Raw genomic sequence first — 24,349 nt, 5'->3', positions numbered from 1 at the left:
AGACATCTTTAGTGACACTAACAAGATTTCACAATGACAAATCAGAAACAGGAAAGAGACAACTGCTTTTGAACAAAGAGGCGAGGCAGAGAAATAAAAAGAAGAGATGCAGGTGCTGAGAGAAAAAGAAGAAAGGGAAATGCCATTTTGGCCAAAAGAATTAGAATTATCAAGCGAAAAGCATTCCCCCATTGCAAACAAGCTCAGGCTGGATGTTACCAGAAATATTAAGTTAGTACCCCCTTTTAAATAAAACAAGGAGAGACATATTTTCGTCATTTTGGAAAAAAATGCTGGAAATTTGAAATGGCCAAGAGAACATTGGAAAGTGTTTTGATTGGCAAAGGTTGTGAAGTCTACATTTCTATGTTGGTTCAACAAAGTGTTATGATGCAGTTAACGAATGTATCTTGAAGGGATATGAGTTTCTACCTGAGGCATATCAACAAAGGTGTAGGAACTATACAAAAGAAACTGGACAGACCCATGTCGAATTTGCAAGAGATAAGAATAACTATTTGACAGGTGGTGCTCAGTCAAGAAGGTTACATTAATCCTAGCTCATATTAGCAGGGTTCAAGAATTGCATCCATAAAGACCTATCTCAATGAGAGCAATGGTTGTAATTTTAGAAAACGCTGCTCGCTTAGCTGATGACTATTCCTTGAATCACAAAGTTTCATTTGTCAATAAATCAATAAATCTTCATATTAGTAGCATTTTTTTTGGTAAATAAATATGTGTCTTGTACGAGTATTCAATCTGGTACAAATTTTAGGAATCAATGCATATCATGTTGGATTGTGAGAGGTTGAAACATAAGCAGCAGCAGAGTAAAGACTGACTTATTCCGAATGCTCTTATTTCTTAGAGGTCAAGGTCATTGTTATGTATTGAAAAGTTTCGATTTGCTGGGTCAATCAAATCCCAGTCTGATTTTATTATGCACCATTCATATTGAATCACTTTATGGGCGATTCTGACAAGCCTATCTCTTTAAAAATATTAAGGAACACAAGAGCTTCTCAGAGCCTTGTTATCATGTATTTTGCCTTTCTTCTAGTGAAAGTGTTTTTATTCATAGAGTTGAATTCGGCTTTGTTAATGCTCCTCTCCATTGTGTACATTTTCCCTCAGACTGAATCTCATCTCATGACAGTCGGAACAGTGATTTCTTTACGCATCAAGGGTATTCAGTTATCACTATGCAGTGACTTAGCTGGATATAAGTTTGTGGTTAATCAGCTAGTAATTGACAAGCCTTCAATCAGAATGTTGGTCCTATTGCGATTGAAATCCCTGAATAATATTCAGTTTTTGCAGTTATTAGAGCTATGGCAAAAAGAGCTCTTCAGAATGATGTTGATCAGGGTATTATTTCTTTGCCTGATACATATAAGTGATACATTACCCAAGATAATAGCCACAATGATTTGGTGTCCACATAAGTAAGCGGTGTCTACATAAACAAAGGGTGTCCATATAAGCAATTATTTGAATGCAAGATTTAAAAAGAAACCTTAGACCCTGCTACCTAAAGCCCAATCCGCACAGCTTCGCGATTTATATCTTTTTTTTGGGCTCTGTGAATGTTTAGGTTAGAGTCATTATATGTAGCTAAAAGTAATTAGTTCGTTTCACGCACGAAGGATTTCAACAGCATTACACAGTTCATTGAATACATACTGCAACAGGGCGGTCTGTGTACATCAGATTTTATGATTAGTTTATTAAGGAGTGTCTAGCTCACGGCGATAATTTAGTTTCATCCCTCTGAGTTGTTTGCATTATCAAAAATGTTCTCGTCCAGAACTCAGGACGAACTGGCTGATCACATGTGCACAGACTAATATTTTGTAAAGTAAACTGTCGTGCCAGCTCTTGACTCTACCAGTTATCAAATTCATCATAGATTACTTGACTATTATTACAACTTCTCAAGTGGATACTTCTACTTGACTCTACCAGTTATTAAGGGGATCATATATCACTTGACTGTTATTACAAGTTATCAAGTGGATACTTCCATTTGACTCTACCAGTTATTAAGGGAATTATAGATCACTTGATTATATTATTAGAAGTTATGAAGTAGATATGTCCAGTTATCAAGTTGATTAGAGACCACTTCACTCAAACACCTCAACTATACACGCTAATGTTACTAGTTCCCAAGAGGATCCTACTCGTTGACGCTGTCATTTATCAGGTCGCTCCTAACCACTTGATTCTTTCCATCTGCATCGTATCACTAATATTCATCTCTTTCCAATTGCATCTACTGGGCGATTCTGTTCTCAATTTTGTGTTAGTTACCATGACTTATGCAATTTGTACACCATGTAACACTTTCACTCATACTCACACAATACGGAAATACTGTTTTCCGCTTCCCTTTTTATTTTCAGAAGGGCTCCACAGAGAAAAGCCTCCAAGGTGTACAGGTGGTGGTAAACTATGAATACTGCACGCAAACGAGCGCCTCCACGACGAAAAGCTTCAAAGGGGGTACAGCGGGTGGTGGACCCCCAGGAATGTCAGGTGTAGAAGAACTTCCTCAGCTCCAGTTCCTGGAACTTCTTCATCCATTGATGGTGAGGCGATACATAACAAATCAAGAGAGGAAACTGACACCATCAAGGCCCATGTGGATGACCGATTGGCCAACATTTTTAGCACCCTGCAGCAGATACATCAACCAGCTGATATTCCGTCACCTGCTGAATCTACGTCACAGCAGAGGAATCGTTAGGTGGTGGACCAGGCCGTAGAGATGGCAACGTCAGCATTGGTGGGATATACACTGAAAGGTAATGATTGTTTGTGCAACCCTATAAATGTTCCCAGTCAGTCGGAACTGCCATGTCAAAGCCAATCCAAATTTGTTAGTGCATCCGCTCAGATCACAGCCGCTTTTCATATAAAGTTCAAACAGCTCATTTTTGGAAGGCCACTACATTGATTTAGCTATGCTTCTTCCTGATAGGAGTGAGGAGACCTTTAAGATGCAGATTGATATTAACCAGGCTTCTCCGGAAATTAAACTGGTCCCTAGTCAGAAGAAAACCCTTATTCCCGTTACTCATTGGCTCTTTGCTTGGAATAGGTTCGTAGCAATTCTCGCGGAAAGCAAATACAGTATCAATTGCAGGTCTGTCGCAACATATGGAAGCAGTAATGACTCTTTCCAAAACAAGAGCCAACTGGCGTTACTATGAGCGGTTTCGTCAACTGGTTAGTCGCCATGAAGTCGAATGGAGCACAACACACTCAGAGTTGTACCTGCAGTCGGTTTTAGACTTGCAAGGAATTGCACAATCTCAACATCAAAATTCTCCAAGAGCTAAATTTCCAAGAGGGGTCTGCTTCCCCATCACAAAGATAAAAACTGTACAGCTGGTTTGGCCTGCTCGTTCCAACCTCAACGTTACAATAGTCCTGGGAACCACCCCTTTATATCATGCAAACATAATGTAACGTAGCCTTTCAGGGTCATGCCACGTTACTCCCGAAAGTTGGGATTACAAAATAAGCTTTTGCTTTTTCGAGGGATCACAAAATCTGGGGCAAACCGCCTACAAATAGATATTGAAAGCTCCCCATCACCCCCCCCCCCTCCGGCCGACAACTTAAGTAAGGCGTTACTTATGCTAATTGCGTCACATCGCCTTTAATTTTGGTTACACACTATCTAATCAACGGTTTCACTCGGGGCTTTGACATCGGTCATAGTGGGTCCTGATCGACATCGGGTTGTAACAACTTGCCATCGGCTGAAGCATAATCAGAAGTTGTGGACGCCAAACTCCAAAAGGAATTGACACAGCAAATTTGCGGGTCCCTTCTTTTCTCGACCATTTCCAAAAATGCAGATGTCTCCCTTGTCACTTGTCACATCCGCAGGAACGCTCTGTCAATGATAATATTCCACCAGAAAAGTCGTCAGTACAGTGTGCCTCGGTTGAAGATGCTATATCTTCCATTAAGCAGTTAGGAAAAGGGTGTTATATGGCTAAAACTGATAGAGCTTGTTCTTTTCGAATCATACCAGTCATGCATTCACAATATCCTTTGATTTGTTTTCATTGGAAAAAAATCATATTTTAATCAATGTTCACCGATGGGCTGGAGTTCGAGCTGTAATATTTTCGAAACTTTTAGCAGGGCATTGCACTGGATAGCCAACAAAAACTTGGGCATTCATCATGTGGTTCATGTCTTGGAAAATTTTCTCATATTAGATTCTGCTAAGGATGGATGTTTGCAGAAACTCAACGACTTCCTACGGCTCTTTGAAGACATTGGCATTCCTATGGTGGAGCATAAAACCTTCCTCCCTGCCCCTATGATTACTTTCTTGGGTTATGAATTGGATGCAGGAATAATGGAAGTGCGTCTACCGCTTGATAAACGTGGCACATGCCATGAACTGATACAAAACTGCCATCAGAAAGCAAAGATTTCACTTCATAATCTTCAGTCAATAACTGGTACACTCAATTTTGCTTGTGGCGTGGTGCTTCCAGGACGAGCATTCCTTTGGCGACTCATTAGTCTCACAATTGGAGTTTCACATACCCAACACTTCATTCGACTCAACAAATCAGTAAAATCTGAGTTGATGTTGTGGAGTCGGTTTCTTCAGCATTTCAGTGGCTGCTCTTTCTTCTTACCAAATCGCTTGTTGAACTCGGACACACTGAATCTCTTCACTGAAGCTACTAGTACTGTGTGCTACGTGGCCGTCGGGGCTCTAGATGATTTCATGGGGTTTGGAATAAGGAGTGGAAAGAGAAGAACATTACTATACTTGAACTTTACCCGATTGTCATTGCTATTCATTGCTTGATAACAATTGTATTTATATCCATACTGATAGCATGACCTTAGTTCATATCATCAAAACTCACACGTTCAGGGAAACCGACATTATGTATTTGATTCGGCTACTGGTCCTCACCTGCCTCCACTACACTATTTTGTTCCGTGCTTGTCACGTCCCTGGTCTTCAAAGCGATTTAGCGGGTGCTCTTTATCGCCAGCAGGTGCACAGATTCCTCCAGCTCTCACCTTGTGCAGAGGATCCCATAACAGGTCCCATAACTACCAACATTGACAGACTGGGAGTGATACTGTCCATGTTAGTAGTCTTTCTCTACCTTCGGTATAATCTTACAGGCGAAGTTGGAAACGTTGCATCGATTTTTCAACCGCTTTAAAACTCAATAGCACTTTCCCGGTTTCAAGTACTAATTTGGCACATGTTAACTCATATCTTTTTGGAAAACACTATGCACCATCAACCATAACTACCGATGTCTCGGCTATTGGCTATGTGCACACACTAAAAATATCCCTGATCCAACCAATTCTTTTCTTATTCAAAAACTACTGCAAACGCTTCTTAAACATCTACCGCACTCAGATGCCAGACTACCAATTGATAAATGTATGCTACAAAAACTCGTTCTGGTCCTGCCAACATTTACCCACAATACTTTTCGTGCGGCTTTATTTAAGTCTATGTTTTTTCTTGCATTTCATGCTTTCCTGTGGGATGGGAAAATGACCGTTAGACAGCCTAGTTGCAACAATCCAAACTTGCTTCATTTCTCTCAGGTTCGGATCAGTGACGATGGTTTAGTTGTCCAGTTTACACATTACAAAAACTCCAATGGTACCCTTTTTCGCCTAAGTGTTGTGCCCTCAAAAATACAAGACCATTGCCCTGTGCACGCACTGCGCCATTATTTGCAACTGCGGAGTTGTCAGGCGGGACCAGTCTTCCTTACCTCGGGATGGTGAGGTGGTGCCCATTATGCAAGAGTTCAAACAAGCCCTGCGCAAAGTGCTCCTAAAATGCGGTTTTAATCCTCAATTATTCAAAACTCATAGTCTTATTCAGGTCTTGGGTCGATGGAGGTCCGATGTCTTTAAGAAATATATACGCCTGAGCGATATAATTTTCAGCCTGTCATTTGTTGTACACGTTGTTGTATGTTCTTTCATGTTTACAATGTTTTTATTTTATATTTTAATTTAGCTGTATGGGCTTCCGTTGTTGAACACATCACATCACTTCCCACCACCTTGTTTTGCTTTCCAATTCCTCTTCTTCCAGGTCTCGTGGGTGCACAGACCGATACAGCTGTCCACATCATGCGGGCACTGCTCTTCATATGGGTTCATTGAAGAGCATTTCACTTCACATGGGTTCATTGAAGGTGTGACCATCTTTTCGCGATATGGGGTGCACAATTCGGCATTATCTGCATACTTGATATATATGTTCATTTATGTTTATCTTGTTTTTACTTTATATTTTAATTTAGATGTAAGGACTATGTAGTCTGAAATAAAGAATGCTTATCTTATTTTATTACGATTTTTTTCCTTCCATGTTTGTTTGCTTCGCTTGATTGCTGCAGGTTATCCCCTTTTTTTCATTTTGAGCTACACAGAGAGCGCTAAATGTGTCAGGACTTCTCTGTGTGGTGGCGGTCGGAGCCCATAATTTCAAGCACTTGAGCTTCATTATGTATGTAAAGTAAGGCTAAAGAATGTATGAAGTGTGCATAGAGAAGCTATGCCATTATAGCAGTAACTTGGATATGCATTTGCATACCTTTTGAATTGAATTGTGTTTTATTTCTATATATAATCTATACTGAAGTCACTAAAAGTGGCCTGCAGCAATAATCATGGAGTATGTTATTATTTCTTCCCTGATGCTGATCTCTAACAACGTGCACCTTGCAGCGTCTTTCTTGATTCCATTATCTGTCTCCTCAGTCTTGCTGTCCCTCGTGCAACAAACAAACACCTAACCATAAAGTACACTATCGTGTCAGTTTATCACCCACTTAAGAAGAACGCATAAGGCCTTACTATGTAAAATGCAATCACTTATGTAAACATTATGTAACAAATTGACTTGGGCCGTACGTCATGCCAATGTTCGGAGTTGTGGTTTATCGATTTTCTATATTATGTAAGAATATTGATTGGTAACAGCACAAATATTTTATATGTAGTGCACCAGGAAGCCGGTGTATGGTTTCAAATAATCTATATTTGCAGACCTGTAACAGTTTATGCTCCATTTGTTTTACAGCTATAGATTTTCTGAGTCACATTCTAGTTCCGTTTTGAATAATAAAAACTAACACGATGTAATGTATCTGATACTATTGTATAATATGACGCAGGGAACACGTGATGAGGCTGCGCTGTAGACTTACGCTGCAAATTTATTCAAGATTAAACAGGAAGTGGAACAGTGAACTTTAATGTCAGGCAATCAGTGTTGCTAGTTGTATTTACATTTAACAAATTAATAACTGAATTATGCTGAGTAGATGGGAGCTAAGTTGACACACCTAGGCCCTGGCCAGTAATTAGAAAGGTTGATTCAGATTCATTCAGTGTTAGTTACAATCCTACAATGTGAGACATAACACGTTTCTGTTTTAGTGCTCCTACAACATAAATATCAGCGTCGAGGTCTTACATGCAGGACTACGTTGGTGACTAAAACATAATATAGCATGGCATCACTTGGAAGACAGTTCATTTTACTTATGTGGAAGAATTTTGTTTTACAAAAGAGAAAAGTCTGTGTATCTGTGTTTGAAATCCTTATTCCTCTTTTCTTCGCTACAGTGTTGGTTTTGATTCGTCTGGCAGGAGAAAGTTCTAACATTAAAAACAGTACTACTTACTCTGATACTAGTTTCCAGCCTCCAGTAGACAGTCATAAAAGACTGGTGTTTACGCCGAACACTACTCTGACGAGAAACCTGTGTCAGTCTGTTATTAATTCCATGAACAGGGAATATACAAGTAAGACTATCAGGCTAATCAAAAAATACACTTTTCCTTTTCTAAAAAGCACCATATAAACAGGATTGTGCTTACCCGCCATTAAACCTAATACATACATACATACATACATACATACATACATACTCACACATATACGTATGTACGTAGGCACACATACACATATACGCACTCACGAACGCACACACATTACGTGCGTACGTAGACATACACGCACGTACACGCATACATACATACACACGCACACGTATGTACGCACACGCACACATACATAGATAGATACATAGATACATACATACATACATACATACATAACTCATCCCATTCCATCCAAAAAGACAGGCGTAAATGACATGATATGGGTGTTGGGGTTTGCTGTTTGAGAATCGAGACCAGTTATTGTTATTATTTATTATGAGTATTATTATTACTATCATCATCATCATCAATAATAATAATGTTAATAATAGCAAAAACAACAATACTAATGAGTATTCACTGCTTTTATCACTTCAAAAAACGAAAACATATTTTTACCATATCGCTGCTTTACACGGATAACGTGACTCGTGGTAAATCAAGACTTGACAGTCTGAGTTTGTCCTTATCGCTAGACAAGTAGATTTTTATATTTATAATTATATCATATATTTATTCCAGTGACAGGTTTTAGCACTGAAGATGACATGTTAGCAGAATATCAGAGAGATAAAAATGTAACAATCGCAGTGGTTTTCTATGGCGACAACTACGACAGCCCTCAGTTACCTCAAAATATACAATACTCCCTTCGGATAGACAGCTACTACGAGTGGAACACTGCAGAAACTTATAGATTATACCCTGTACCAGGACCCAGACGTGAATATTATCGTAAGTTTCCTTTACAGGTCTGGATTCACACATGTAAAATACCTGCCCTCCTATATGAGAGAGAGTGTTTGTGATGTGATATGATTTGGATTTGTAACGTAGCTTTAAAAAATGTTCAGTCATATCGCTACGATGTCTGCAATGTGGCAGTTTATAGTGATGTCTGGCACTGGGGCATCAGACCGCATACATGTAGCATGATGTCCCACCCAGTCACATTATCCTGACATCAGGCCGACCAGTCCTAACACTAACCTCTTAATACTGAGCGCCAAGCGAGGTAGCTGAAGTTCCATTTTTGTAAGTCTTTGATATGACTCGGCTGGGGATCGAACCAACGACCTCCTGCATCTGAGGCGGACGCTCTAACTACTAGGCCACCGGAGCTCTATGTGTGTGTGTGTGTGTGTGTGTGAGAGAGAGAGAGAGAGAGAGAGAGAGCTCGAGTATGCTTGATAATACTAACTGAATATTAATAAATAATATTGTCATACAGGTCAGATAATTTTAATACGTTCTCCATCGAGATTCTTGTTTACAGGAACAGTGGAACAATATATATATATATATATATATATATATATATATATATATATATATATATATATATATATATATATATATATATAATCATAGAAATGATTGCAGTCTTGATAACTACAAACACAAAAACATACAATCATATAACAGAGGTGGAGTAGAAAGCTGTAGAAGGCGGATGAAATATATAAACGCTATCACACCCAAACAAGTAAGAATATGAGGAGGGGTATTCATTTGATTTAGGGTGAGGAGGTGCATTCATTTGATTCAGGGTGATAAGGGGCATTCATTAGATTTAGAGTGATGAGGGGCATTCATTTGATTTAGGATAAGGAGGGGCATTCATTTGATTTAGGGGGATGATGGGATTCATTTAATGTAGGGTGAGGAGGGGAATTCATTTAATTTAGGGTGAGGAGAGACATTCATTTGATTTAGAGTGATATGGGGCATTCATTTGATTCAGGGTGATGAGGGGCATTCATTTGATTTAGGGAGATGAGGGGCATTCATTTGATTTAGGATAAGGAGGAGCATTCATTTGATTTAGGGGGATGATGGGATTCATTTGATGTAGGGTGAGGAGGTGAATTCATTTGATTTCGGGTGAGGAGAGACATTCATTTGATTTAGAGTGATATGGGGCATTCATTTGATTCAGGGTGATGAGGGGAATTCATTTGATTTAGGGTGATGAGGGGCATTCATTTGATTTAAGATGAGGAGGGGCATTCATTTGATTTAGGGGGATGAGGGGCATTCATTTGATTTAGGGTGATGAGGGGAATTCATTTAATTTAGGGGGAGGAGGGCATTCATTTGATTTAGGCTGACAAGGGGCATTGATTTGATTTAGGGAGGGAGGAGGGGCATTAATTTGATTTAGAGGGATGAGGGACATTCATTTGATTTAGGGTGGGGAGGGGCATTCATTTGATTTAGGTGGATTAAAGGCATTCATTTGATTTAGGGTGAGGAGGGGCATTCATTGATTCAAGGTGATAAGGGGCATTCATTTGATTTAGGGTGATGAGGGCATTCATTTGATTTAGGGTGAGGAGGGCATTCATTTGATTTAGGGGATGAGGGCATTCATTTGATTTAGGGTGATGAGGGCATTCATTTGATTTAGGATGAGGAGGACATTCATTTGATTTAGGGTGATGAGGGCATTCATTTGATTTAGGGGATGAGGGCATTCATTTCATTTAGGGTGATGAGGGCATTCATTTCATTTAGGGTGATGAGGGCATTCATTTGATTTAGGGTGATGAGGGCATTCATTTGATTTAGGGGATGAGGGCATTCATTTGATTTAGGGTGATGAGGGCATTCATTTGATTTAGGGTGATGAGGGCATTCATTTGATTTAGGGTGATGAGGGCATTTATTTGATTTAGGGGATGAGGGCATTCATTTGATTTAGGGTGATGAGGGCTTTCATTTGATTTAGGGTGATGAGGGCATTCATTTGATTTAGGGGATGGGGGCATTCATTTGATTTAGGGTGATGAGGGCTTTCATTTGATTTAGGGTGATAAGGGCGTTCATTTGATTTAGGGTGAGGAGGGCATTCATTTGATTTAGGGTGATGAGGGCATTCATTTGATTTAGGGTGAGGAGGGCATTCATTTAATTTAGGGTGATGAGGGCATTCATTTGATTTAGGGTGAGGAGGGGAATTCATTCGATTTAGGCTGAGGAGGGGTATTCATTTGATTTAGGGATGAGGGCATTCATTTGATTTAGGGTGATGAGGGGCATTCATTTAATTTAGGGGGAGGAGGGCATTCATTTGATTTAGGCTGACAAGGGGCATTGATTTGATTTAGGGAGGGAGGAGGGGCATTAATTTGATTTAGGGGGATGAGGGGCATTCATTTGATTTAGGGTGGGGAGGGGCATTCATTTGATTTAGGTGGATTAAAGGCATTCATTTGATTTAGGGTGAGGAGGGGCATTCATTGATTCAAGGTGATAAGGGGCATTCATTTGATTTAGGGTGATGAGGGCATTCATTTGATTTAGGGGATGAGGGCATTCATTTGATTTAGGGTGATGAGGGCATTCATTTGATTTAGGGTGATGAGGGCATTCATTTGATTTAGGATGAGGAGGACATTCATTTGATTTAGGGTGATGAGGGCATTCATTTGATTTAGGGGATGAGGGCATTCATTTGATTTACGGTGATGAGGGCATTCATTTGATTTAGGGTGATGAGGGTATTCATTTGATTTAGGGTAATGAGGGCATTCATTTGATTTAGGGTGAGGAGGGCATTCATTTAATTTAGGGTGATGAGGGCATTCATTTGATTTAGGGTGAGGAGGGGAATTCATTTGATTTAGGCTGAGGAGGGGTATTCATTTGATTTAGGGGATGAGGGCATTCATTTGATTTAGGGTGATGAGGGCATTCATTTGATTTAGGGGATGAGGGCATTCATTTGATTTAGGGTGATGAGGGCATTCATTTGATTTAGGGGATGAGGGCATTCATTTGATTTAGGGTGATAAGGGCATTCATTTGATTTAGGGTGATGAGGGCATTCATTTGATTTAGGGTGATGAGGGCATTCATTTGATTTAGGGTGATGAGGGCATTCATTTGATTTAGGGGATGAGGGCATTCATTTGATTTAGGGTGATGAGGGCATTCATTTGACTTAGGGTGAGGAGGGCATTCATTTGATTTAGGGTGATGAGGGCATTCATTTGATTTAGGGTGAGGAGGGGAATTCATTTGATTTAGGCTGAGGAGGGGTATTCATTTGATTTAGGGGATGAGGGCATTCATTTGATTTAGGGAGATGAGGGGCATTCATTTAATTTAGGGGGAGGAGGGCATTCATTTGATTTAGGCTGACAAGGGGCATTGATTTGATTTAGGGAGGGAGGAGGGGCATTAATTTGATTTAGGGGGATGAGGGGCATTCATTTGATTTAGGGTGGGGAGGGGCATTCATTTGATTTAGGTGGATTAAAGCCATTCATTTGATTTAGGGTGAGGAGGGGCATTCATTGATTCAAGGTGATAAGGGGCATTCATTTGATTTAGGGTGATGAGGGCATTCATTTGATTTAGGGTGAGGAGGGCATTCATTTGATTTAGGGGATGAGGGCATTCATTTGATTTAGGGTGATGAGGGCATTCATTTGATTTAGGGCGTTCATTTGATTTAGGGTGATGAGGGCATTCATTTGATTTAGGGTGATGAGGGCATTCATTTGATTTAGGGTGAGGAGGGCATTCATTTAATTTAGGGTGATGAGGGCATTCATTTGATTTAGGGTGAGGAGGGAAATTCATTTGATTTAGGCTGAGGAGGGGTATTCATTTGATTTAGGGCATGAGGGCATTCATTTGATTTAGGGAGATGAGGGGCATTCATTTAATTTAGGGGGAGGAGGGCATTCATTTGATTTAGGCTGACAAGGGGCATTGATTTGATTTAGGGAGGGAGGAGGGGCATTAATTTGATTTAGGGGGATGAGGGGCATTCATTTGATTTAGGGTGGGGAGGGGCATTCATTTGATTTAGGTGGATTAAAGCCATTCATTTGATTTAGGGTGAGGAGGGGCATTCATTGATTCAAGGTGATAAGGGGCATTCATTTGATTTAGGGTGATGAGGGCATTCATTTGATTTAGGGTGAGGAGGGCATTCATTTGATTTAGGGGATGAGGGCATTCATTTGATTTAGGGTGATGAGGGAATTGATTTGATTTAGGGTGATGAGGGCATTCATTTCATTTAGGATGAGGAGGACATTCATTTGATTTAGGGTGATGAGGGCATTCATTTGATTTAGGGGATGAGGGCATTCATTTCATTTAGGGTGATGAGGGCATTCATTTGATTTAGGGTGATGAGGGCATTCATTTGATTTAGGGTGATGAGGGCATTCATTTGATTTAGGGGATGAGGGCATTCATTTAAATTAGGGTGATGAGGGCATTCATTTGATTTAGGGTGATGAGGGCATTCATTTGATTTAGGGTGATGAGGGCATTCATTTGATTTAGGGGATGAGGGCATTCATTTGATTTAGGGTGATGAGGGCATTCATTTGATTTAGGGTGATAAGGGCGTTCATTTGATTTAGGGTGATGAGGGCATTCATTTGATTTAGGGTGATGAGGGCATTCATTTGATTTAGGGTGAGGAGGGCATTCATTTGATTTAGGGTGATGAGGGCATTCATTTGATTTAGGGTGAGGAGGGGAATTCATTTGATTTAGGCTGAGGATGGGTATTCATTTGATTTAGGGGATGAGGGCATTCATTTGATTTAGGGTGATGAGGGCATTCATTTGATTTAGGGGATGAGGGCATTCATTTGATTTAGGGTGATGAGGGCATTCATCTGATTTAGGGTGATGAGGGCATTCATTTGATTTAGGGGATGAGGGCATTCATTTGATTTAGGGTGATGAGGGCATTCATTTGATTTAGGGTGATGAGGGCATTCATATGATTTAGGATGACGAGGGCATTCATTTGATTTAGGGTGATGAGGGCATTCATTTGATTTAGGGTGATGAGGGCATTCATTTGATTTAGGGTGAGGAGGACATTCATTTGATTCAGGGTGATGAGGGCATTCATTTGATTTATGGGGATGAGGGGCATTCATTTGATTTAGGTTGATGAGGGCTGAGTCTAAGATTTTGTCCGGAGGAAATGTGCCTCCATCCTTTGTAATTTGTTTGGAACAACCAACTTTGTTTTTTTTTTTTTTCTCTTCATATTCTTGGATTCTGTCGCGGACGTTGACTTTTCCAGGTAGGACTAATGTCGGACGGTTTTGCTTAAACTCCAGGAGTACTGCAGATAACGTTTCCCCCTTTATGTTTTATGAGCCGGTTTGCCCTTTCTATCTATATCCCCTTTGTTCCTTAATTATTTATTGAGTGTCCATGTATGTCCTTATTTGGATAAGTTTTTTGTTAGTTAGTGTTGTGCGTGTTTATGTTGTTCTAGTTGTATTTTGAGTGAATGTGGAGTTACGTCGAGTGGAAGTCATTCTGTATAGTCTATGTATATTTGACACACTGTTTGGTGGTGGCACACCTAACATCAAGGATAATTTTATTGGTATGGATAAATTGTTAATCTCCTCCCTGAACTTTGAGAAGCTTGTTATTATTATGCTTCTGTCTCCAGTTGATTTAATGTTAGTTTATTTTCTTGTTTTGCTATGAAAATAACTAACTACTTAGGGCAGAATTTGTTTCGGTTTCGAGGTTTCTATTTGAACTGGTTGGTCTTTTGACCTATTTGTAGCATTATTGTTTATAATCTCTGGACTACTACCTTGATATTATTGGATATGTTATTGTGGTTTAAATCATTTTGATCAGGGGTTTCATTGTCAGCATTAGATTGTGGCTAGTTTCATTTACCTTACTGATTTTAGTTTGTTTTTTGTTTTTTTTCGCTTTCGGTATGCTTATTTTCTAAGCTTTTTCACCTTAAGTTGATAAACCATCCCCCCACCCGTGATGATACTGATGGGCGGTTTTAGGGAATGATATTATCTATTCATTAAAACATGGACAAAAAATCTGCAGAAAATGTTGGCTGGACACATTGGTGTACTTTTTATACACTTACCTGTATTACTCGCGGCAGTGAAGCTATTGTCGGTTGAATGGATCTTTTGGTGGCATCTACATTATATTTCTGGAGCAAATCCTGTGTTTGGTGACTTGTAAATCCACTTCGAATAGCACAAACCTCTGGTATGTGGCCATTTTGAATTTCTCGCTAGATGTTGCTGTTACCAGTTATCGGTATGTGTCTAAAGTGTACGCAGGTGTGTTCCGGAAAGATTTACACGCATCAAAATTGTACATCTTAATGAAGGGTGACATCATACCAACATATCGTCCATCAGTATCTACACAGATTTTCGGGGTTGATTTATCGGACTAGTTTCACCTCATCTGCTGTGATATGGGATGTTTTAATTGGGGGTCGGGGGGTGCGTTTTGAGTTGTTCTACATTTTTATTGAATTACTTTGACTGGGTTTATGTTCTTGTTTCAATGTCCAGGACTTGGCTGCTGTGCACCTCTTTTTAGTCTGTTCATGGACGGTCCATGTGTGTGATTGTCGTACGCCTTAGTGCGCAGAGGTTTCGGGTAATTATATTTTGTGGGTTATCTTGGTACTTACAGATTTTGTAGTTTGTAAAGGATTGTTTTATTGAATCGGTCCTATTTTCATGTGATCTCGGCAACATTGTTTTACCTTCTTAAATTAAAGACGTGTTCGGCCCCTCCGTAATATAAGTCTAGTTAAAACGTTTTGATTATTTTATCCTTATGGTCATATTCCTCTGGTGGCAACAGAGGCAAGGAGCCAGGCAAGGGTTGTAAAGCCGTGCAGAGGTCTCCATCACTGTACTGACGGCTAAATTTAAGGTTAATGTTGATTTTTATGGGGGCAGAGCTTTTGGAGAGGTATTTGTCAGTATTGTGAGTTTTCTTTTTGTTTGGCATCATGTTACTGCATTGTGCAGCTGGCCCTGATAGTATGACCACTTCTTATGTTTAATTGGGTGTGGGACAGTTCTCAATGTTCATTTCCAATGTTGCGCCTTGTGCGGCCGGCCCTGACAGTCTGGCCTTAGGACCACCTTATATTTCTTAATTTTATGGAGGTGAAGTTTTACAGGTCGTCTACAAGGTTTCTAACTCCTTACATCAGCTGCATTGTTAGTAGAGTGACCCATCACGAAAAGGTATTGTAGAGACAATGAAAACAGTTTTTATCAAATGCGAGGATGCTATGCAATGTTGTATGTATGGATTACGATGATTGCTTCGTGATGGATGACGATGATTACTTAGTGAAGTGTAGAGCCGTGGTATATTTTGTTTTATTTTTAGAGTGTAATTTATATTTCTATATATAAATCATTTTAGGTATATTTCTGCCTGGTTCCTTTTAGGGGGTGGAATTTCTCGCATTGTTGAGTAGACGATTGGCTCTCCCCCGTCTGAGGTCTCCCTAATACCTCTTTACTATAGTTTTACTCCATTAATTGTTACGATATGAACTCTTTATCTTATTTGGTTTTCGTCCATATCTGGATTGTATGTGTTGGGCGTAAGTGGTTTTGGCCCTTGTATTTAGGTTTTCCATTTCTTTACCTAGGTTACATCTTATTTCTAATAGTCTGTGATCACTTATCTCGCTACTGATTTCCTCAGTATTGTTGAATTTGACACCAAATGATGTCCACTATGTTCGGTATAGCTCATGCAAAGGAAGTCCCACACGTAGTTTCCACGATTTTAAAGGGTTTAAATATTTCCTTTTGCTGCCTTGGTCTGGAGTGAAATCTCAGTCCAGAAAGCATATCGTATTGCATAATCATCGTACGAAATATCGTGGCAACTGTTAGTTTCTTATTATCTTGTGGTTTTAAACAATGTCAATTAAAATTTCAAGTAAAAAATCTTGGCAAAATTACGTTTGAAGTGTATGGTAGAAAACGTGTGGCCATCTTAAATGACTTCTCTCTTGGATATGTTGAATCGGTGGAACTAGAAAGGACTTTGATCGATTGTTCTGTTGAGGGCCTCTGATGACGCCGATAAGCAAACGATTTGGTAGATGACCTACAAAAACATAATCCTTGATTTTAAATCGCAGTCTACAGGCAATGATAAAGGTTTTCACTTCTATTCGCCTAAAAGAAACCTGGCCGTCGTTCTGCTTAGAGTTTTTCGGATGTCCTTTCCCACTTTATGTAAGACTTCAACGCGTTGCACGTTGAGTCTGACTTCCTTGACAACCTGATATTGTTTTTCCAAGCGTCGACTAAAAATATGATGATCTTGGAAATGCACACTTTTGTCTTGATCTTGTTCCGAGAGTGTCGGTCCTTTCATTTTGAAGTTGCCATGACGATGTTCTTCTTTGTCTCGATACTGTAGCCATCAGTTTTAGATCCAGCACTAGCAAAGATTAAAAACATGCTTTCAAGAGTTTCTTCGTTCCAAGCTGTTAAAGGCTTGTCTTAGATGCGTTGATGATGGCTTGCAGTGCGAACAATATATATGCAACTATCGTTATCAAAGTAAATTAATCGATGTGCTAAGGGCTCCAAGACTATTTACAATTTTGAACGGGAATTGCCTGACATGTAAGCAGAAATGATGACATTGCCATGTTCACCAGGTGGTGAAAATGTGCGTCTTCTGTGCACTCCATAAAGATCAAATCTTAATGCATGATTTCCTTTAAGGTTGAGCCAATGCACCGATATACACTTTAGCTTGTAGTTTGTAAACGATTTTTTAAAATTCCGTTCCAATTGTTCTTTTCTCATGCCTTTGGAAGCCTCTTGGTCTAATGTGGTATGACACCAAGAAGAATTTCCGCTAAACTTCTTCTTTGATCTCGAAGATCGCTGACGCAGTTTGATAAAAATCCTTTCATGCTAGGGATCGTCATCTTGTTGGTATTCTTCTGAGATAGAAAAGAGCACATTTTGTATACTTGTAACCTTTGGTATCCAGTATCGAATGTATGAAACAATTTGCCGCTCACCGAGGTTTCTATTAAGACTCGTTCTTGCACATCGTGGTAACAGGATTGACCTAGATTAGACGTTTCAATGACAATGATGTGGATAAAATATGATGGTTCAAGTTGGTTGATTGTAATACTATTTATTTATCAGCCCGTTGTATTGGCTAATTTGTTCTACGTCGATGTGTTCTGCCAACATTACAAGTTCACCATTGAAAAATAGAGGATATTGATATACACAAGGATACAAGGAACACACATCTATGTATTTTATTTGCTCTCCTTGAGACACGTCCACTTAGTATAGCAAGCGTGTACCAATGACCCGTCCTGCAACTAAACCATAGTGTGCATTTAAATGTTTGAGGGCCATTACGTCATACAATTTGGCTATAAGTCTAAATTCTGGATATGTTATGAAGCGTCGATTGTAGTCTTGTTCCCACAATTCTGTCACTTGATATCATTGACATTCTTAATTTCAGCATGTTTTCATGGTGAGGTCAGAGAAAGGATTCTTTAGGTCTCGTTGAGTACAGTAGAAAATTAATCACATAAATATCCCTGAAATTCGTAAACGATTTGGGGGTTTACAACGATCTATTCAATTTTCTTTTCTCTACTGTTTCTAGCATGCCATATCCAATTGTCTGAATTTTACACAATATAGTCAGAACAAAGTCTTGGTAAAGTATCTAGGAGAGTCGACGAAATATGATTGACTTGATATGATACCTAGTTTATTCTGAATTGTGTCATCTATTCTTAAGACACACCGTCACGATGTGGTGAAGCGCGGAGTCGTCGACTAGTGTTTAAGTATGCCTTTCAACCCAGACCTCTTTGGTTAGCAACTACAGTTGGTCATCAGGGTCTCTAGAAACGTGGGATTCTATTTAAGTAATGTCAAAAATGTATTTCATGTATATAGACCTTTGTCTGTGTTCACAACCAAACTAAATCGTAAAACCTGTCTCTTGTGTGTGAAAATAAAATTGTGGGTATAGTGTGTCTACAAACACTCCGACCGTCGCTTCCTTGTGTGTGAGATATTTCATCCCAGTTTTACAGTGTATACCCCTCTGTTATGTTTTAGCATGATTGTATGTTTGGATGTATAATGTTGTAAGCATTCCTGTCTTAATCATTATATATGGCGTGTTGGATAGCATGCATGGGGTTCTGGATAGTCCTCAAAGAATGGGTGTTATTTTATTCTCCAAACGTGGGAGTGGAGTAGTATCTAATAATTTTAACATTACATGTCCAATAGTCCCTTTAATTGCTTTGCTTGTCTTTCTTTTAACACGAAGGCTTAGTGTTAAATTCATGATTGCCACTTGATACTTCCAGAATATAAAATGTATACGGAGAAACGGCGGTAAATCTCATGATATATATTAACATTATATTTCACGTTTGTCAGCATACCAGCCACCAATGTAAATCTACGACCTAACTTTAACTTTAAGGATGTGTCCCAGTTCGAAGTCAACCACTTCTAACACTGTACAAATGTAGCCTCAGCGTTAAATTCTAGTTAAAGCATATATGGTAATTCCCATTTGTCACCCAGAAGATAAGCTTCCTCAAAAAGGTATGTGACTTTGAATGTTTTCTACTGCAATTGACAAACAGTAACTAATTGAAGTTCGAGATACGTACATTGTGTACTCACAGTTGTGACATTAATCTGGATAGTGAAATGGTACTTTGTTTGCTTCACTGTTATTTTGTCCGAGTTTTATCCCCTGTACAGCCTGTGAATGAGTTTTTAAAACCCCACCCAATGTTGATTATTTCCTCGCCCCATTTTCGCAGAAAAGGACAACTAAACTCGCGTAAATCCGCTTCCATTGAGAGCTACTTTCCCACTGGGCTTGTTGATCTGTGAGAGGGTACATCAGTTCGGCACTACAAGTAAATTTTAACATGGCGCAATTCGTTCTTGAAACTTAAATGACGTTCCTCTTACGCGTATATGAAACGAAACTGGAGCAATTTATCTCCGATTTATATTTTGAAAGATCTTTTCTATTGTTAGTTTACATAAGTGAATTTTTGACCAACTAAATGATCGCACTTTTGGCACAAAATTTTAAATTCTCAAGAAAAAGTTTAATATTACCTCTGTACATAAAATTTAAGATTGATTAATAGCTGAAAAAGTATTTATCCTTATTTAAAGAATAAAACAAATATACCCAGGTGTACAATTTAAAATGAATTTACCTATGTTTCATCTTTTCTGCTGTATCTGAAAGGCACATAACGACAGAGGTATTCTAAACACACTAATGTAAAATGCTTAATTGATCAGACATTTGGAAAATTTATTGAGTCTGAGGTCAGTTTCTCGAGTTTTTTAAAGGGTTCATTGGTGTGTGTGTGTGTGTATGTGTGTGTGTGTGTCCAAAACACACACTTAATAAATGGTTTAGTTGGGCTGATACCCCTTTTATGGTATTTTTTCCTACAAGGGTGTTTGTCATTTACATTTCTAAAAAAATAACGAAATAGTAATTCATTGTGAAGAGAAATCATAAGGATATGCTGCTCATTTGTAGACAATGCTTTGTAACCTGGCAACGCGTCAATGGCTGACTTTAAAAAGAATCAATGGATATTATCGGGTCCTAATGTGGTTTTCTTTTCATTTCAATTCCTTTTCGATTTCAGTTTTTATTGTAAAGTAGCTCTCTCACAATTATTGCTAAAAATTCAAAACATAAGAAAAGTTTATTTGTGCACTAATTAAGCAGTGTTATTAATCGTCATTAAGGGACATAACTCTTGACATTGGCTATTCTATCTTGCAGAGGTATATCATTTAATAATATACATTTAGTCGATATATTTATTTTTATTTTGCTCAGTATTGTAATTATGTTGCACTGGGTTTCACAATGCTACCAAGACACATTTAAATCGCAATAACTGAATTATACACAAAATGAGAAGACATCATCATATGACAAGGAGGTACATTCTAAAATAAATTAGACAAATTGACCTATAGTTCAAGGACTATCACATGAATATATATGTGAACTAATAATTTCAGCTGTAGCTGGTTAGGCACCTTTTTGATACCATGGACGTAACACTTCTATCCAAATTATGACAGTCTTCTACCGAACCCAATCCCTCCCCGCGCACCAGGTTCCTACATGGCACGGTGTGTGCATCAGAGAATACAACTTTATTGGTACAATTGATAAATAATTAAAATTGTTTAAAAGATGTGTCTTACCCATTTAAAAAAAGAAAAATCAAATAAACTGAAATTGTCATACAAAGCACGTGTTATTGTATTAAGCCATCCATAAAAGTACCTTATAGCAGTTACAAACTGTTGCAATTAATCTAGATTAAGTAGAGACGGGTTTTCAAACTCTACCTTTCTTACTTTCTCAAAGGTGACCTGTTAAGTCAGTTTTTACTGTGCTTGATAAATGTGTGACAAGAGAATTTGTTTGCATCAAACTATGTATTATTTTCAAAATTATGCAAGCAGTTTGGTTTTCCTCCCTATGCTTAAAGCATTTAAAATAAGTGGCCGTGTAATTTAAATGACTGAGGTGATTTGACATAACAAACCTGCTTACACCCCTACCGTCATAGTAGGGAAGAGCAATGAATTCTTTACCTGTTAAACTATCCAGTATCTGTAATACAAAAACATCTGAAAATTCATTCATAAATTTGTGTCAAATATGAAACTATACATGCATTATGGCTAACAATTTCAGCTCTTGTTCTAATACTCCTTCCAAGTCACTGGATGAGTTGCCAACAACCTTTATAAGCGCGTTTATAATAGTTATCATTTTGTCTTCAATAAAAATGAATCCTTCAGATATCAAATATGGCCTCCACGGCAATGATTTGGAAATTGTTGTAATCAGTACTACTCAACGAAACAATGCTGTCACGCAGAATTTCACTAAAAGACTTCGTATGATGCCTAGTTGGTCCTAAAAATAAAGGCGCCGATCTGACATCCAGCCGTCCTGACAATTTTGTTATCGCTGTTCCTCCTGAATGGATGGCAATATCGACATCGGATTCTCACCAACATACATATTATAGGCTTGTTGACACTAAATGAAAATATTGTCAATCTTATGACAAATATTACTGCAAGATGATTACAACACCTAGCAGTTAAAACGAAGGAATGGTTTTGCCTTTGATTTCTGGCCAGCACCTTTTTTATATAGAATTCTTATTGATATTTTGCTCAGCCAACGATCATATTTACTTTGCTAACTGGAACAATTAAAAGAGCTACTAATGCTCATGCGATTTCCAGTAAAGTTAATATGCAATTATCCTGCTTTTATAAAGTCTGGAATAATATATTTTTTGATGTGAGACATAAGCAGAATGATGCTTATAACCTATCGCGTATTATATTTCAAGACGACCTCTCGCATGATATTTTTATGACGACTATATTAAACCAAACTTTACACCAACCAAAGTTGTAAATAAGGAAAAGTTACTTTCAAATACTGACGGCCTAACATTACTACATAAGTTACGAAATATATACGCATGTGTCAACATTTAAAAACGAATAAACAGATGGTTCTGTTATGGTGCATTATTTATGAACACTCACAAAGGATCCATCCAAAATAACAAACTATACCTTAGATTAAAGCTGGTTTTTATTGATGATCATTATGAGCTAAAGTCGCTGGTGACATTTGTCATGAAGAAAATACATATGAGAAAGCATATAATTTTTTTATTGACAAATAAGTTGGAGAAAAGGAAGAGAACGGGACAGTCATATATATATATATATATATATATATATATATATATATATATATATATATATATATATATATATATATATATATATATATACACTTTTTAGTTCGATTCGACTCATCTTATATTACGAAACAAACAGTACTTTTTCAAAATGTTCTACAATCATTCTACTACTACACCATTGATCTAATTTGATTGTCAGCATTATAGTAAAAACTATCCCGATCAAGACATGATGCTAATACCACAATAACGAAAATAAATGCAATTCGTTTACTAGAAGATGCATTTCTAAAGGACGAAAATGTAGTTGTCATGAAGATTAGAATTATTTTTCAACATAACGTTGTGTTAATTAGGCAGTCATTAAAACCGCTTTGAAAGAATCGCAATGATGGCTAATTTACTGAAATCACGCAACGTATTGTTCATGTTTAGTCCAAGTATTCAAGAATATGAATGAATGCGTACAGACACGGATGAAGCTTCAAAGCAGCTTCGATGAAACTAAATTAGAAACGAATCAAGAAACATAGATCACGATTGTCAGTGTGCAAAGATATTTTGAAACACGTTAGACTGAATTCTTTTGGTGATTTACAAGCTTATGTTTTATGAGTTTAGGTATATAAGTATGAATATATACAAACTAAATCACGCGCATTAACTTAATGCACCCGGACAGGTTCATAATGCTAATTTAATTAAAGTCGAATTAAAATTATTTACAGAGTGTGTTCCTGCAGATTGAATGAGTTACAAGGATATGAATTGGATTAATACCAAACACAAGGCTACAGCAAATCGCCAGTTCTATGTAGACACTGGTACGACACTGGTACGAGTTCTATGTAGACACTGGTACGAGTTCTATGTAGACACTGGTACGAGTTCTATGTAGACATTGGTACGAGTTCTATGTCGACACTGGTACAAGTTCTATGTAGACACTGGTACGAGTTCTATGTAGACACTGGTACGAGTTCTATGTAGACACTGGTACAAGTTCATGCAAAAGAAATCTGATCCTGATCTCAACTATACAATTTTTAATTAATAATAACTTGTCATATATTGTTTGTTATAGCAGACACCACACATTTCTGAACATGTCATTGTTGCATTGTATTCTACCTGCTACCGTTGGGAATGGTTATGTCCACTACCTTCAGATTTTGATCAGGTTTATTACTAATAAGACTTGTGAAAAGCTATGTATTTTCCTTTTGTTGCCATTCATGTGTGATATCACTATTTATTTAGCTAAGTTGTAAAAACATGTAACCGCCGACAACACTGGCACCCATTACAATGGCAATAAGTATATACTCATAAGCTACATGCTATTAAAAAGAAGTATGTTTACGTTGTCTAAAACGGCATTGGACAAAGAATAAAAATAAAACACAATATACAGATTATTCAACATGTGTACATGTGTAACCAAACTTTGTTTTCACAATATTTCATTAATGCAGTCGAGTGATTTTGCTGTCTTCTTGGTGTGCATTTTAACGTTCTTCTGCAGTTCTTCTGTTGGCTAATCAGTTCCATTAGGATCAAGTAACTTTAAGAAGTAAGTATTTCCTGTAAAGGTTAAACGTTTAGCATTTGTGCCGCCAATTGGTACTGCTGCTGCTGTCATTATATTTAATGGTAACAGTTTAATGTTGCCACCGGCTTATATGTATATCCATTACTTCGGGACGGACCATTCCATTTTCTGAGATGGAGGAGGAAAGGCTTGGGATT

At 38.1% G+C, this 24,349-nt stretch overlaps 1 protein-coding gene across 2 annotated transcripts in view; it reads left to right on the top strand.

Annotated features, from left to right (window-relative positions):
- Positions 1 to 1,304: 1,304 nt before the first annotated feature.
- The window catches only part of LOC149804105 (phospholipid-transporting ATPase ABCA3-like), a 121,155-nt gene continuing 98,110 nt past the window's right edge, over positions 1,305 to 24,349 (top strand). The window contains exons 1-2 of one of the 2 annotated variants that reach the window (XM_089954073.1): positions 1,305 to 2,810; positions 8,503 to 8,715. In XM_089954073.1, the coding sequence (XP_089810199.1) occupies positions 2,774 to 2,810; positions 8,503 to 8,715 (250 nt within the window). In that variant the 5' untranslated portion in view covers positions 1,305 to 2,773. Of the gene's footprint in view, positions 2,811 to 7,239; positions 7,843 to 8,502; positions 8,716 to 24,349 lie in introns of those variants that run through there. The other variant, XM_089954072.1, reaches the window with a different exon arrangement.

This window comes from Sinohyriopsis cumingii, chromosome 3, assembly GCF_028554795.1.
Source record: "Sinohyriopsis cumingii isolate HCF-2022 chromosome 3, ASM2855479v2, whole genome shotgun sequence".
Classification (NCBI taxonomy): Eukaryota; Metazoa; Mollusca; class Bivalvia; order Unionida; family Unionidae; genus Sinohyriopsis; species Sinohyriopsis cumingii.
The sequence above is the reverse complement of the archived record's forward strand: the minus strand, read 5'-3'. Positions and strand labels throughout refer to the sequence as shown.